This window comes from Pan troglodytes, chromosome 19 (assembly GCF_028858775.2).
Source record: "Pan troglodytes isolate AG18354 chromosome 19, NHGRI_mPanTro3-v2.0_pri, whole genome shotgun sequence".
Taxonomy (NCBI): Eukaryota; Metazoa; Chordata; class Mammalia; order Primates; family Hominidae; genus Pan; species Pan troglodytes.
Window position 1 is genome coordinate 21,045,458 of NC_072417.2, and position 16,971 is coordinate 21,062,428.

A 16,971-nucleotide genomic window follows, 5' to 3' on the forward strand; every position below is an offset into this window, starting at 1 on the left:
GACAGTTCCCTGTCTTGGGACGGTCCCCCCTCTCCCCCACGTGCCCTGTGCCCTCTGTCTACCCCACCAGCCCCAGGCCTGGCTGTAAGTGTGACCCTTCCTCAGAGCCAGGCCCTGTGCCCTGCCTTTCTCTCTACTTTCTAAAGCTTCCCCCTTGCCGGGGAGGGAGAGGTGCCCAACAGGTGTGGCCCAGAACACAGAAGAAAAACATGCACACAGAACAAACACATGTTAGATGGGTGAGTGGGGGCCTGGTGAGGTGTGCACAGAACCACAGAGCTTGAGGCGTGAGAGACAAGTCTTTGATACAGGCAGGTCCGGGTGCAGGACTTCCCTCCACACTTTCCAGTCATCAGAGAAAGTCGCTTCACCTTCCAAGGCCTGTTTCTTCATCTGTAAAGTGAGGTACTCTAGCTGAGCTCTCTAGGTGGTTGGAAAGTTTAAGTGAGAAAGTGCATGAAAAGCTCCTACATGTACATATATGTATTCATGGAGCCATGCAGCTTTGCCAGGATCTGTGTGGGGTTCAAGGTCAGCAAAGGATATAGTTAGGCCAGGCCAGGGTGGGGCGCTGGGTCACAGAGCCCCTAACCCAGCACTGGAGGAGAGCCAAGCCATGCCAGGACCTTGACTATCAGCTCAGAAGAGACTGCAGAAGCCATGGAGTGTGTCCTTATTATATTTCTTCTTTTTAATTAATTAATTAATTAATTTTGAGAAGGAGTCTCGCTCTGTTGCCCAGGCTGGAGTGCAGTAGTGCGATCTCAGCTCACCGCAACCTCTACCTCCCAAGTTCAAGTGATTCTCCTCCCTCAGCCTCCCAAGTAGCTGAGATTACAGGCACCCACCACCATGACTGGCTAATTTTTATATGTTAGTAGAGATGAGTTTTCACCATGTTGGCCACGCTGGTCTCAAACTCCTGACCTCAAATGATCCACTGTAAGTGCTGGGATTACAGGCATGAGCCACCGCACCGGCCTGTGTTTTAAAGCGATGATACAAGTAATTAACATTTATAGCAACAAAAAAAAAGAAAAATGTTGGCAAACAGTAGCCACATTCCTGCAACCTAGAAGAAATCACTATTAATCCTTTGGCATGTAGCCTTTCATATTTTGAGGGATCGATAGAATTAGGTTTGAGATTTTCTCCAGGAAATGTTATTCTAGCATATGCACCATTTTGAACGTATACCGTGATACTGTTTTTCACTTATCAGTGTATGATGACAAAGGTTCATGTCAGTAACTAATATCCACATAAGCCATCCTTCTCAGGCTTGTACCTGGTTCTCTTTTATGCAAACATCACACTTTATTTCACTGATCCCCTATTATGGGGCATAATGCTGTTTCCGGGTCTCTGAACCCCCGTCCAGGTGAGTGGAGCGGCTCCAGTGCACACCCCTGCCTCGCAGACAGGCTTTGATGCAAAAGCTCAGCTGACGACTGATTGTGGCTGGAGTCCTCATGTCGCAGCGTCTCTCCTCTGCTGTCTTGAGTTTTTTTTTTTTTTTTTTTGAGATGGAGTCTGTGTCGCCTGGGCTAGAGTGCTGTGGCTTGATCTCGGCTTGCTGCAACCTGTGCCTCCCAGGTTCAAGCAATTCTCCTACTTCAGCTCACAAGTAGCTGGGATAACAGGTGTCCACCACCACTCCCAGCTAATTTTTGCATTTTTAGTAGAGACAGGGTTTCACCATTGTGGCTAGGCTGGTCTTGAACTCCTGACCTCAGGTGATCCACCCACCTCGGCCTCCCAAAGTGCTGGGATTACAGGCGTGACCCACCGCGGCTGGTCTTTCTTGAGATCTTTTTGCAGGAAGCATCTTAATGCTTTAGGATGGAAGCTGTACCTGTTTTGAGATGATGGGGGAGATGAGGCAGGACAGCCGTGGGATGGAACCACATTTACTGATCTCCATCACTAAGCACAGTGCTTTACAGATATTATCTCATTACTTAATCCTCCAGCACCACTCTATGCTGGGGATGATCGTCATTTTACAGATGAGAAACTGGAAGCTCAGAGAGGTTAGCTGTAGCCAGCTAGAGCCAGGAGATTTGACCCCCAGTGTCTGCTTGCACAGCCTGTGTTTTTTGTTCCACCACCCCGCACATCACCAGGGCAGCTGGGGCAGAGGTGGGAGTTGAGGGATGCAGAGTGAGAAAGTGGGCACCAGAGAGGGGGCAAGGGGATCGCGAAAGGTAACAAGCACCTCTCTTGCAATGGGAGAGTTGGGGGACCTCATGCCTTCCTATACACTCAAATCTTCAGGCCAGGCCTGGGAGTCCCCACAGAGGGGGACCCATCTCACTGGTTTGAAGTTATTTGCCAAGCCTCTTTCATTGTTTTGATTCCCGTGAACTCTTCCGTGTTTAAGGCATTTATCCACCAAGCACACTGTCCTTATTGCTGAATAAGGAAACTGTCTGCTGTCTACACCTGCTCATCAGAGCTTCTGGCCATCAGGACAGAGGCTGGTCCCAGCCCGGAGCAGGGAAGCCTGATCGTTCCACGGTTGTTTAGGGTCTCCAGGCATAAGAAAGCAACTCTGGCCCCTCTGCAGGGTGGGGCTGGGGTCCTGTGCAGCTCTCTCACTGTGACATAGGGGAAACAGCCCAGTGGGAGGAGGTGGCAGAACCAGCATTTGAAGGCTGCCTCCTTTCTGGCCACTCTGCCACCTGGCCCACCACCCTCCTTCCTGCTGACACCAGCCAGCCTCCCTGCCCGGCTCTCAGTGGCCCCCCAGGGGGCACAAGGACCAGGGAGTCAACTTGGGGTCTTCAGTCCTCTCCAGAAGGGCAGCTAGAGTGTTCCCTTGTGGAGAGGGGGAGCTTTGGACCATAAGAAGGCTCTGGAAACCTGGGAAGGTGGATGGAGAGAAGTATCTGGAGTCAGAAAAGGGAGCCAGAGTGGAGGGGAGCCAGAGCAAGATCGGCTTCCGCTTCTCCTGGGAGGCCGGTGGCTGTGAGGACCTGTGCCATGGCCCGGCTGCATCCAGCATGAGAAGCTCAGTACGGAGGCAGCAGAGCAGGTCCACGGTGACTGTGGTGGGGGGCAGGTGTCGGCAGGGATGCTTTCAGGGTAGGACCCATTAGAACAATCATTTTTCAACCTCATGAGAATTACCTGGAGGAGCTTTTAAAAGTCCTGCTTTTGGGGTTGCACCCCAGACCAATTACATCAGAATCCTTGGGGGTCTGGACAGGTCCCGGGATTAGAAGGCCCTTCTGCATTCAATGACTGCAGGTGGTGCTGATCCCAAGAGATGCCCTGATGTTCCAGTCTCAGGTAGCCCCTGCTTTCTGTTTGTGTCCTGAAGATCTGCATGGCCATTGTAGAGGTGCTGGTGGGGAAGGCAGGCAGAGGGCAGGGGACCTGTTCAAGCTGTATGATTACACAGAACCAGCTGTGTGTGCAAGAGCAAGCCAACTAAGTTCTCTGAGTCACACACTAAAATGGGAATCAGAAAGCCCATCCTCTGTGTTTGTCGAGAGGATCTGATGGTGATTGATGAGCTTGGCACGGTGCTCTTCCCATGGCAGGGGCTGGGTGGCTGGTGGAGGGTGTTATGATGGTGATGGTCTCTGCTCCAGCGGTCCCCGCATGGAGGGACACCCCAGGCAGGGCTTTAGGATGTAAGCGTGGGAATGAGTCACACATTCAGTGGGTTGGGGCAGAGAACGGAGGCAGTGCTGAGAGACAGAGTTGGAACATTTTTTCCCTAAAGATTCAGAAACAGGAGGAGATGTTCAGGGGTGTCCACAGTGCGGAGGGAGAGGAAGAGGCTGGGTCTGGAATGGAGGAAGTTGGAGCAGGGAGGTCTCTGGACGCCTCCTTCCCTGTGGTTCCTTACTCAGAGGTATTCACTGAGTGCCTGACTGGTGCAGGGTGCTCTATGGGGCTTGTTGGAGCTGAAGAGAAGGAACAGCAGTGAGGGACATACAAGGGTCTGCACTGGGCCATGCTGTATGCCCCAGGCTGAAGAAGGCCCCCATCCCAGGCTGGTCCTCTTCCCAGGGCCCTGATTCTGTAAGAGCATCGCCACTGTCATCTTCCCAGCCACCTAGCAGGAAACCCTGTCTGACTCTGCCCACTCCTTCACCAAGCCTGTCGGATTCTGTGTTCACAGTGGCTCTCCCTCTTGGCCACCTCCCTGCTTAAGCTCTTGACGTTTTTGCCTGGGCTGTGCTATAGCCCCCAAATGGTCTCTGGGCCCCCTACCCCCCTCTTTATCTTTCCTTCACTGCCACCAAGGTGATTTGCCCAGAACACAGGTGGCACCATGTTGCTTCTCTCCAGTAGCCTGTAGTCAGTCTCTGTTGTCTACAGAACTGTCTGAATGCTTGAGCCAGTTTTCAAGACATCCTAGGGGCTGTCCTAAACCCTCTGCACCGGCCCATTTCCCAGTATTTCTCTCCATGCACCTGTGATCCAGCCCCCATGCTGTACCCAGAGAACACTGCAGAGTTCACACTCCATGCCTCTGTTCCTGCTGCTCTGCTTCCCCCAAAATGCCTCTCTCCTTCTCTTCTGCCCTTTGAGAACTACTTATCCTCCAAGACCAAGCTCAAGTACAACCTCACCCAAGAAACAGAATTATAATCACTTCTCACATATCCCCTCCATACTATCTTCGTATATCTTGGTAATGACAGCTAATGTTGATTGAGCCCTTCTATGTGTTAGCCTCTGTTCATGTATTAACTCTCCTGTTACCATTTTTACTTTACATTTGAGGAAACTGAAGCCCAGCAAGGGTAAGAGACTTGTTTGAGGTTGTGCAGCCAATAAGTGGCAGAGCTGGGATCCAAACCCAGGCAGACTGGTGTCTGAGCTCACACTCCAAATCAGGAGGTAACACGGCCACAGTGCATGGCACATGCCTCGCTCTGCATCCTGTTACGGTTAGGTTCTCATGTCCGTCTTCCCCACTACACTTCCCCTGAGGACCAGAACTGTCTTCCCTGTGTTTGTATTTCCCACACAATTCACTGCGGGAAGGCCACAAACCTTTGTTGGACACACAGCCCTGCTTTCAAGGGACTTCACACATCACAGAAATCAAAGACATTTAATCAAATAAGCAAAACACAAGGAAGAAGGTGAGCACTTTCTCTAGCCAGATTCAAATAACATTTCATGAAAATGATTTCCCTTTAAGGTGCTAATTAGCATAATGGCCATTTAGAGAGGGCTCTTCACATGCCAGGAATGGTGTGAAGCACTTTTCATAATTCTGATTTTTCTCATCGGCCACATCAAATAATTCTTGCAAGGCAGATGCTATTGTCATCTCCACTTAATGAAACAAGGCACAAATTGCTCAAGTCACTGATCTGAAATCACAGCTAATAGTAGATAGAACCAGAGTTCAAATCCAAGCCTGAGTTCAAAAGGTATTTGGAGGTCAGGGTGGTGGCTCATACCTATAATCCCAGCACTTCAGGAGGCTGATGCAGGAGGATCTCTTGAGCTCAGGAGTTCGAGTCCATTCTGGGCAACATGGTGAGACCTTGTCTCTGCAAAAAATACAAAAAATTAATTGGGTGTGGTGGGGTGCACCTGTAGTTCCAACTACCCTGGAGGCTGAGATGGGAGGATTGCTTAAGCCCAGCAGGTCAAGGCTGTGCCACTAAATAAGTCACAAGGACCAGGTATCTGAGGGCCTTGAAGAGGTGTGAGGAGGTCACACAATGGGCCATGATCGTGCCACTGCACTGCACCCTGGGCAACACAGCAAGACCCTGTCTCAAAAAAAGTGGTCTGAGAAGGTACATAGCTAGTACATTTCATACTCTCAATTACATTTTTTAAATGAAGCCATGCCTTGATTTTTCTGTCTCATTATTTGAGATGTTGATGGAACATTTTTGTGAGCACTTCTTACTCTGTGGTGATCCCTCAATCACGAAATAGTACTACTGCTACTGGTGACGATGATGAAGAAGATGAGGAGGAGAGAAATGATCCATCGTTAGACATATTATAAGTAGATTAGTAGATGGTTATTTATAGACATTAAAAGTGGAGAAAGAAAGAGAAGGTTAGGTCAAGATGGTGGGCTAAATACTCCAGCCCTGCATCATTATAAACAGCAGGACATATTAAAGAAAAGTCATAGCAGCCAGGCACAGTGGCTCACGTCTGTAATCCCAGCACTTTGGGAGGCCAAGGCAAGAGGATCACTTGAGACCAGGAGTTCAAGACCAACCTGGGCAACATAATGAGACCTCGCCTCTACAAAAAAAAAAAATACAAAAATTAGCTGGGCATGGTGCTGTGTGCCGGTAGTCCCATTTACTCAGGAGGCTAAGGTGGGAGGATCAATTGAGCCCACGAGGTCGAGGCTGCAGCGTGCCGTGATCACACCAGTGCACTCCAGCCTAGGTGACAAAGTGAGACTGTGTCTCAGAACAAAAAGAACAAAGAACAAAGAGAAGGCATAGCATTGCTGGAAAACAGAAGGGGTGCCCTGGGTGGACCAGAAACCACGAGGATTTCCTGGAAATTGGATGGCAGATAGGTCACGTTGAGGGGGAAGCCCACAGTCCACAGATCAGACAAGCAAGGTCCAACACAAAAGCTGGGAACTGCTCCAGGGTGCCCCAATCTGGGGCACAGTGGACAGGGAAGCAGGAGCCCTGGGGTGCCACAGAAGTCATAGTCAGAAGGACCAGCTTTCTCTCTCCTTGTCCCAGCACTTCTTGTCAGCACAGGCAACACTCAGGCTTTGTCATGAGCAGGGCACCAGGGAGGATGCAGAAAAGGAGAAATCATTTGTACCCATGGGAGGTTGAGATGCACTAGCTGTAAAGACTGGGACAGGTTTGCAATTGCAGTGAGAAGGCAGAGCTGCCCCCAGAGACATCCTTCCACTATGCCCTGGGCCCTGCCCACCCGAGAACATGCCTTGTTATTCCTCTGGCTGCAGACTTGGATAATGAGATACTCCACTTCTAAAAATGTGATTTTATATTAATGTTTCTGGGATACATGTCTGGGCCATCACACATGTACTTACCGGAGGGTGAAAAACTCCAGTGAATTGCCATGGAGATGAAACCTGGAATGAGGTTGCCATGGTAACTAAATTGTTTCTGAAAGGCCACATCACCTTGGAAAGTAGGAAGCTCCTGTCAAAGCCTTGCAGTTAGAGGCCAAATCACAGACCTTCCCATCAGGGCCGGGTGCTCTTTCCATTTCTTTGATTTCTCCTTTTTTCTTTTCTTGTCATTTCCAAGGACAGGTAATTTTAATTTTGGAGCCCTTAATCAAGGTCTGGCTGTGCCACTAATAAGTCATGGACACCAGGTATCTGAGGGCCTTGAAGAGGTGTGAGGAAGTAGGCTGTCAGCTCCCATCTCTGGCTCTCTACTGACTTGTTGTGTGACCTTGGACAAGTCACTTCTCTCTTGTCCTGGGTCTCCTCCCATGCAAATCGAGGAGGCTGGACTAGATGGTCTCTGAGATCTTTCCCATGTTTTTTTCTCTCTCCCATGGCACTCTGTCTTGCTGGACAACCAGCCTCCCCACCTCTGGCCTCCCCAGCAATAGGCCAGCGAAGCTGTCCGTGGTGCTGAACACTTGGCTGTTGCGCTCCTAGGCCATGTTCTGTTCTCCAGCAGGTCCCGGCTGCTCTTAGAGGCTCGCAGAGGCTGCTTTTAGAGGCTGCTCATCTCAGATCACCTCCATCAGAAGTCTAGAAATCTGTTTGCAGCTGGAGAGAGATTTCAAAGGGCCTTGGATGTCAGAGAGCCCTGGAGGAGGAGTCCAATGTGTCCTAGCCTGATTCTAACACTCGTTCTCAGTGGGTTTTTGATGAAGCCACACCTCCTCTGTGGACTTCAGTTTTCTCATGTGTGAAACTGAGGTAGGGACTAAGATGGTCCCTAACACCTGATGGTCCCAGAAGAATCCTGGAAGCTTGCCTTGGATATGGGGAAAGGAGAGCCCATACCAACTCAGCCACACTTGTCATCCCGGCACTTTGGGAGGCTGAGGTGGGAGAATCACTTGAGGTCAGGAGTTTGAGATCAGCCTGGGCAACAAAGTGAGACCCTCTACAAAAAATAAGTCAATTACACAGGTGTGACGGCACGCTCCTGTAGTCTCAGCTACTTGGGAGGCTGAGGCAGGAGGATCACTTGAGCCCAGGAGTTCGAGACTGCAGTGAGCTCTTATTGTGCTATTGCACTCCAGCCTGGGCAACAGAGCAAGATGCTATTCTCTTTAAAAACAAAAAGGAGAAAAAGAGAAAAAAAGAGATTCAGCCAGTCCCCACCTCTCCAAAACTCAAGCTTCTCCAGTGGTGACTGTGGGTGGGGAACAAGGCACACTCCCTTGTCAAGAACATATGTTCTTTGTCTGGAAGAAAAGACAGGCAGTGAGCAGATGTAGCATTTACATTTTCTCAAGTGACAACTGAACACTGAGGATGATTAGTGCTTGTTATGAAGTGTGTCCAAACTATAATAAAATCTCCAACTATATCATCTGCCTATTTTTTTTTTTTTTTTTGAGACCGAGCCTCACTCTGTCGCCCAGGCTGGAGTGCATGGTGTGATCTTGGCTCACTGTAACCTCCACCTCCCAGGTTCAAGCAATTCTTGTAACTCAGCCTCCCAAGTAGCTGGGATTACAGACACCTGCCACCACACCCAGCTAATTTTTTTATTTTTAGTAGAGACGGGATTTTACCATGTTGTTCAGGCTGGTCTCAAACTCTTGACCTCAAGTGATCCACCCGCCTCGGCCTCCCAAAGTGCTGGGATTATAGGCGTGAGCCACTGCACCTGGCTGTCATCTGCCTACTTAACTGATCATCTTTATAGAATCCACTTTCCTGGTCAGTAGCACAGGATGAAGAAAGACAAGGAAGAGAAAGCTTAAAGGGTGCTCATATAGACATCATGATTTATTGTGAAATGTCTTGTGTTTTTCATCCCTCAGCTCTCCCACTTGGCCACATAATGCAGTGGTTGAGAGTGTGAAGTCCCTTATCAAGACTTCCTTGATTCAAGCCCTGCTTCTATTCTTTATTAGCCATGTGGCATTCTTTCCAAGCCTCAGTTTCTTCATTTATAAAATGGGAGTTAGTTATACATACCTCTAAGTATGTTTGAAGGGATTAAATCACATCATTGATGAAAATGATGAGTTAGCAGAGGGTCTAGCACACATTGAAAGAGATTCTTTTGGTTATCTATAACTGCATAACTACTCCCAGAAATTTCTGGTTTTATGGTAGCCACTTCATTATCTCTCATGATCCTGCAGGTTGACTGGGTTCAACTGCTCAGTCCTGCTGCATGTGATACTGACAGGAACTGCAGCCTTCAAGGACTTGGCTGGCTAGAGTGTCTGGCACCTTGGCAGGGACAGCTGGAAGGCTGGACTCTGCTGAGATGGCTGGACCTCTTTCCTCTCCTTATCAACTCATGGCATTTCCTCCATGTGGCTTCTCCACACAGTCTAGACAGCAGCATAGCTACACTTGATGTATGGCAGCTTTCTTCCCAAAAGTGCAAAAGCAGTTTCCAGACCTCAATAATTGGCCCAGAATCAGCATACTTTCTCTTCTGCCACATCCTGTTTATTAAAATGAGTCACAGGGCCAGTCCAGATTTGATGTGTGAGGAGACTAAACAAGGGCATGAACACTGGGAGGCATGGTTCATTGGGGGTATCTTTGAAAACCAACTACTACACTGATCAATATTTTTTTTTTGAGATGGAGTCTCACTCTATTGCCCAGGTTGGAGTGCAGTGGCGCAATCTCGGCTCACTGCAACCTCCACCTCCCAGGTTCAAATTATTCTCCTGCCTCAGCCTCCTGAGTAGCTAGGATTACAGGCGCATGCCATCACGCCCGGCTAATTTTTTATGTATTTTTAGTAGAGACGGGGTTTCACCATGTTGGCCAGACTGGTCTCGAGCTTCTGACCTCATGATCTGCCCGCCTCGGCCAAAATGCTGAGATTACAGGCATGAGCCACTGTGCCTGGCCCCTATTTTTATTTTTGGAATTCCAACTATGCCCCACTCCCTTATCCTCATTTTAGAAATATCATGTTTTTGGATTTGCACAGTTTTTGAACAAGTATTTGTTGATTAAATAAAATGATTTGGAATCATTGGTCAGCCCCTAACTATAATCCCCTAGGGTAGCAGTCATGTTTCTGTTTCTCCTGTGTCATCTCACAGGCTTCAGACAGGGCTCTGCATACAGTAGGCATTAGATAAAGGGTGTACATTTTGTTGGATATTAATATTTGTATACTAGCTTTATTTTTGGTTAGTTTCTTTGTGTATCTCTTCTTCAACTCATTGCTTGCAAATTTTCTATGTCGTTATATTTTAGGTACACATCATATAGCTGGACCTTTTTTAAAAAATATAATCTTTTTACGGACGTATTTCATCTTTTCATTTATTGTGATCACTAATATATTTGGATTATTTCTATCATCTTACCTACTGATTTGTTGTTACTACACTTTTCATTTGCTTCTTTTTTTTAACAGAGGCAGAGTCTTAATTTGTTACCCAGGCTGGAGTGCAATGGCGTGATCATAGCTCACTGCAGCCTTGAACTCCTGAGCTTAAGCAATCCTCTCACCTCAGCCTTCCAAATAGCTGGGACGATAGATGCACACCACCATGTTCCAGTTATTTTGTTTTTTGTAGAGATGGGGTCTCGCTATGTTGCCAAGGCTAGTCCCGAACTCTAGGCCTCAAGAGATCCTCCTGCCTCAGCCTCTCAAAGTGCTAAAATTACAGATATTTGTTTCTTCTCTTACTTCTTTCATACTCTCTACTAGTTTGAAAATTATACATATTATTTCTGTTTTTTTAGTGGTTACCCTTCCATTTTTAAAAGCATCCTTGCTCCAAAAGTCTGAAATTAATCAATATCTTTACCTTTATCCTCGGCAAAATCAGGACTTTAAATGTTTACATTCTAATTATCTCTCTCATCTACCAAGTTATTTTTGTCTAGTATTTTATTCCCACCTTGTTTTTTTTAAACTCTCCCCAAAGTAGTCATTAGAAATGCCTTTTATTTTTATTTCAAATTTAGGGTAAAATTTACTTTTTTGATGTAGAGCACTATATATTTTGACAAATACTTAAGAGTTGTGTCATCATGAACACAATCGAGATACTCCTTCATGCTGCCACTTTGTAGCCAAATCCACAAACTCTTCTTCCCTTAATGCAGACAACTACTGATCTGTTCTTTGTCCCTGTGGTTTTTCTTTTCCTGAATTTCAAATAAATGGAATCACCCAATAAGCTGCCTTTTCCATCTGGCTTCTCACACTTATCTTCATGCATCCATATCGTTTCACACTTCAGTAGTTCGTTCCTTTTTCTTGCTTAGTAGTAATATTCCATTGGATGGATGTATCACAGGTTTTTAAATTTAAATTTTTATCTGTCTTCAGTTGAAGGATATTTGGGTTGTATCCTGTTTTGGTGATTGCAAATAAATCCTCATGTAGAGTTTTTTTATGTATGTGTGAACAAAAGTTTTCCTTTCACTTGGGTAAATACCTAGAAATGAGATTGCTGGGTCATATAGGAAGCACATGCTTAGCTCTGTAAGACACTGCCAAACTGTTTTTCATAGTGGCTGTTCCATTTTGCATTTCCACCAGCAATGTGTGAGCATTCTAGGTGCTCTATGTCCTCGTCAGCACTTGATATTGTCAGATTTTGTGTTTTGTTTGTTTGTATGTATGCCAAGTGTGTAGTGACACCTCATTGTGTGTCTAATTTGTCTTCTCCTATCGAATGATGATGTTGAGCATCTTTTCATGTTCTTAAGTGCCATCTGTATATCTTCTTTAGTAAAGTGTCTTTTGCTTTTTAAAAGTTGGGTTGCTTGTTTTCTTATTGTTGAGCTTTGAGAGCTCTTTATATATTTTGGATACCAGTCTTTTGGTAGATATATTATTAGGGAAATGGCATTCTGGTTGCCCATCAATGAATTTGGTTAGCCTGAATCAGTCCTGAGAGGCTGACAACTTTTGGATGTCCTGGCCCAACCAAGTTTCTGGACTCTACTGCTGAGGACCAGATCTGAACTACTGTGGCCACTCCAAAGTCCACTCCATGATGTCCTGTCTCAGGGCCCAGCCTGAATTCCTTTAGAGGAGCTCTCTCATGAATCGGTCTTCCTGCTCAGTCCAGGAGAGGGAAGAAAGTCAGCTCCAGTGGTGGGAAGAATGGCTTCTGAGGACCTCCAAGGATTGGAGGACTTTCCATGGTTAGTGAGACAAAAGGGAAGGGAAAAGTTTTGTAGTGGAGAGTGGGATGGCAAAGGAGAGAGCCCAGAATAGGAAAAAAATGCTCAAGAAATGTCCTACCTTAATCCTTTCCCACCATAATTCAGCATAAGGGGACTGCTATCCATGGGAGTTGGTATGAAAAGTTTTGGGTGCCCTCTTGAGGAAAAATCACATGGCTAAACATTTATAATAGTAATAAGTTCTTGAGAGTGTTTTTTTCCCAAAAACCTGGGCTTCCAAATGCAAATGAAACCCAGAAGAACCTTTTCCTTTGCTCTAGAGATAAAGTCTTAGTTCCAAAAAGAAAGATGAAAAAACTCTCCTTTCTCAAGCGATTTAAGGCAATCTGAGCTCTAGGATCTGAAAAATAGCCAATGGCTTTTGAGGACTACCAGACAAAAAAAATACACTTAAAAGGATGTGGGTGGGGAACGGGGTTGGATTTATGTTACTCCAAAAAGAAAGCAGAATGCTTTTCCTTTTTGGTGTGTGATTTAAAATGTTTGTAAATTGGAGGTTACACACTCTACTGCCTGCTCTGAGCTCACAGTCAGTCTGTCCATCTGTCTGGTGGTAGGACACAGGTGACACTTCTGCCACTACGCCCAACCTCCTACTTCCCACCATCTCATCAGTATCGCTGCCTAGCCACATTCTAGATTCCCACCACAGTCTTTGTACTGACTCTCACCTGACCTAGGAAACTCCTCTGCCTGTTAAGGACAGCCTTGCATGCAGCTATCTTTCTCAGGCCACTCTTCATGGCTGCACAGAAACCTCTTATTTTTGCATTGGCAGTGATTTTGGTAAAAGCATTTCCCATCTCATGCTATTCACTCAGCCTTGTAATAGTTCTTGGAGGTAGGTTGTACATTTCACTGTAGAGGAAACTGAGGGGCCACACAGCAAGTCTGGGAGGGGAGCAGAGTAGGCTAGAGCTCCGTTCTCCTAACCTATGTCATGTGTCAGCTTTCTATGGACTGGACTCAGTTTTCAGGCAGACTTAAATGTCCTAGAACCTTTGACTTCGCCGGAAGTTGGCTCCATCTCTCACTGTGCCCCTGTGAGGACCTCTGGAGGCTAGGGAGAACTCTTGTCCATCAGAGGGAGTGGTGGGAGGGCGATGCCCTGATGGCCCCCTCCCCTGAGCTGGCACATCCCACTGGCACATCTCACTGTGGTATCCCACACCCAGGCCTCTAAGCAGCTCAAAAGGAGCTCACACAGACGTCTCTAAGGCTTCTTCCAGATCCTACTTCCAGTGGCTCTTGGCTTAGTCAGGCTGTGAGACACCTTGCTTCCTGCCGTCAGCACTTCCTTCAGTTCGAGAATAAAAGGAAGCCATTCTCTGAGCCCCCACACACGTTTCCCACCCCCAGTCTTCTTTGCTAGCTCCCGCTGTTGCAACTGTCAGGAGTGGATTTTTGGGTAATTGTTGCCATGGAGATCCTGTCTTGAATTATTGTGCAAATGTGTCCCATATTTCTCCTTATTTGGTGTGTGATTTGTATGCCTGTAAAATGTGAAGGTTGACGGCTCCACTTCTTTCCCTGCCCTCCAAGTTGGTTAGCCTGACCAAACCTTCTTGGCAGCCTGCTCCCCATTCCCAGCTCCTCTGAGGCCCCCTGGCCAGTTGCTGCCAATGGAAAGAAAGTCCTGCACAAATGGGGAGAGGAGACCCACTCTCCATGGGTTACGGGTGAGGTGACCCCAGGCCAGTGACATTTGGCAGCAAAGACTCCCAAAGCAGCAGCCATAAGCCCCTTGGTGAGAATGAGCCACCAACTCTCAAAGTTAGGAGTCGCTCAGTCAGATCTCCGACTCCCTCTCACTTCCATTGCCATGCTAGGCACACTGATCCCTGCTGCAGCGTCCTGGGTGAGTGCCTTGCCTCCGTTTCCCCTGAGTGCTCATCCTCCTCCATGGAGATGTCTGGATCATTAGCACTGATTGTATCATGTCTCTCTCCTGTCCGATATCTGGCCCATTTCCCCATCGCTTCTTCTACCAAATACAGGTTCAAACTGCATCCAGGGGCTGCCATCAATTCCCTTCTCTCTACCAAACAAATCTTCCTTCATGTCCTCTTTGCCTCTCCCCTTCTCCTCACCTGGGCTTCCTGCTGTCTGGGTTTTGTTTGTTTGTTTGTTTGTTTTGAGACCAAGTCTCACTCTGTCACCTAGGCTGGAGTGCAGTGGCATGATCTCAGCTCACTGCAACCTCTGCCTCCCAGGTTCAAGCAATTCTCCTGCCTCAGCCTCCTGTGTAGCTGGGACTACAGGCACCCACCACCACACTTGGCTAGTTTTTGTATTTTTAGTAGAGATGGGGTTTCACCATGTTGGCCAGGCTGGTCTCAGACTCCTGACCTCAAGTGATCCACCTGCCTCAGCCTCCCAAATTGCTGGGAATACAGGCGTGAGCCACAGCGCTTAGCCTGGGTTTCTTTTTTTGTTTTCTTTTTGAGGCAGGGTCGCACTCTGTTGCCCAGGCTGGTGTACAGTGATGTAAACTCAGCTCACTGCAACCTCCACCTCCTGGGCTCAAGCAGTCCTCCCACCTCAGCCTCCAAAGTAGCTGAGACTACAGGCACATGCCACTGTGCCTAATTTTTGTATTTTTTGTAGAGACGGGGTTTCACCATGTCACCCAGGATGGTTTTGAACTCCTGGGTTCACACGATCCACCCGCCTGGGCCTCCCAAAGTGCTGGGACTACAAGTGTGAGCCACCGTACCCAGCTCTCTGGAGTCTTGATTCAGCTGTCAGCGGGCAGCCTCGCCCAGCTCGCCCCCGCAACCTTTATGCAGCTATTTTTCCTTCTTGCGTGGCTTTCCCTGACTCTTTTGGGGATTCATCACTTTCTTCCCTCCATTAGCATCCTTTCTTGCCACATGCTCGCTGTGGAGCTGCTCTTTCAAGGATTTAGTCTTGGGGCGGGAGTGAGGGGACTCAAAGGCAGGGCAGCATGCTGACGAGAGCAGATGGTGGTATCCTCTCCAGCTAGCACTGGCAGCCACGCAGGCTACTCCCATCCAACAGGAGCCATGAGACAGTAGACACATGGCCGCCCCCTCAGCGTCTACTTGCATTTGACAAGCTTCCTAACGAAGGGATTCATCATTACACAATCGTCAAGGGACAAGAGAAATAAGAAACACTGGCAAGGGCTGGGTGCGGTGGCTCACGCCTGTAATCCCGGCACTTTGATAGGCCAAGGTGGGTGGATCACCTGAGGTCAGGAGTTTTGAGACTAGCCTGGCCAACCAGTAGAGACAGAAACCCTGCCTCTACTAAAAAACTACAAAAAAATTTAGCCAGGCATGGTGGTGCATGCCTGTAATCCCAGCTACTCGGGAGGCTGAGGCAGGAGAATCGCTTGAACCCGGGAGGTGGAGGTTGCAGTGAGCTAAGATGGCGGCATTGCACTCCAGCCTGGGCAACAAAAGCGAAACTCTGTCTCAAAAAAAAAAAAAAAAAAAAAGGACTGGCAAGGCAGAATCCTGGCCTTAGGTGGGTAGAGATTTCTACCCCAGAGGGGACAGGATCTGAGTTAAACCCTTGCAAGTGTTGTTGAATAACAGATTCTGATCCAGAACTAGCCTTATGTGCTGTGAATCGGTTTTTCCCTGAAGGTTAAGATAGACCCTCCTGCTAACTGCTCCCGGCTACCTTCTTCCTCCCACTCTCCATCTCTATGGGGTTCAGACTCCGTATCTTCCTGTCTTGCCAAGGAGGCTCCATGGGGCATGGAAAGATTTTCCATTCCCAGTCTGATGTGAGGAGAGACAGCATCTGGATCCCAATGGGATAAGGAATTAGAGTCTTCGCCCTCAGGAAGTTGCTAGTCTGATGGAGACACAGCTCTTGCTCTAGAGAGTTCGGAAGAGTCAGTTGGTAGGGTAGGGTGGGGTGGAGTGGGTTTGGGGTGAGAGAGATGAGACACACACACAACTATGCTCAAATACTCATGGAACCCAAGTACTGCTGAATCAAAGTGTTAACAAAAGTGAGTGTTGACAAGGTAGTTAGGATGACGGAGTTAAGACCTGGTTTGGAAGGCTTCCTGGAGGAGGTGAGTGCAGAAGGAATGGTTCGGTGAAGAGCAGACGGGATTCCAAGCCATGCACTGCTTCAGAGGTGTGCTTGGCCTCAGATCTCCAAAGGGAATTAATGAGTTTTTCCTTAATAAGTGTAGTTTAGATGTCAAGTCTTTTCAAGTCTTTATTTGACTCTTGTTGAGATAAGAATTTGGGGGGCTCTGGCAGAGACAAAACAAAAAAAGAGAATTTTAGACCAATATCCTTGATGAACATTGATGCAAAAATCCTCAATAAAATACTGGCAAACCGAATCCAGCAGCACATCAAAAAGCTTATCCACCATGATTAAGTGGGCTTCATCCCTGGGATGCAAGGCTGGTTCAACATACGAAAATCAATAAACTTAATCCAGCATGTAAACAGAACCAAAGACAAAAACCACATGATTATCTCAATAGATGCAGAAAAGGCCTTTGACAAAATTCAACAACTCTTCATGCTAAAAACTCTCAATAAATTAGGTATTGATGGGACGTATCTCAAAATAATAAGAGCTATCTATGACAAACCCACAGCCAATATCATACTGAATGGACAAAAACTGGAAGCATTCCCTTTGAAGACTGGCAC

At 47.5% G+C, this 16,971-nt stretch overlaps 1 protein-coding gene across 9 annotated transcripts in view; it reads right to left on the reverse strand.

Moving 5' to 3' along the window:
* GOSR2 (golgi SNAP receptor complex member 2) overlaps window positions 1–16,971 on the reverse strand; it is a 52,820-nt gene that overhangs the window by 3,826 nt on the left and 32,023 nt on the right. For 2 of the 9 annotated variants that reach the window (XM_054671312.2, XM_054671306.2), the window contains one exon: window positions 5,433–5,525. In XM_054671312.2, coding sequence (XP_054527287.1) covers window positions 5,449–5,525 — 77 coding nt within the window. In that variant the 3' untranslated portion in view covers window positions 5,433–5,448. Of the gene's footprint in view, window positions 1–1,524; window positions 3,350–5,058; window positions 5,526–16,254; window positions 16,560–16,971 lie in introns of those variants that run through there. The other 7 variants (XM_063798396.1, XM_054671309.2, XM_054671307.2 and 4 more) reach the window with 6 other exon arrangements.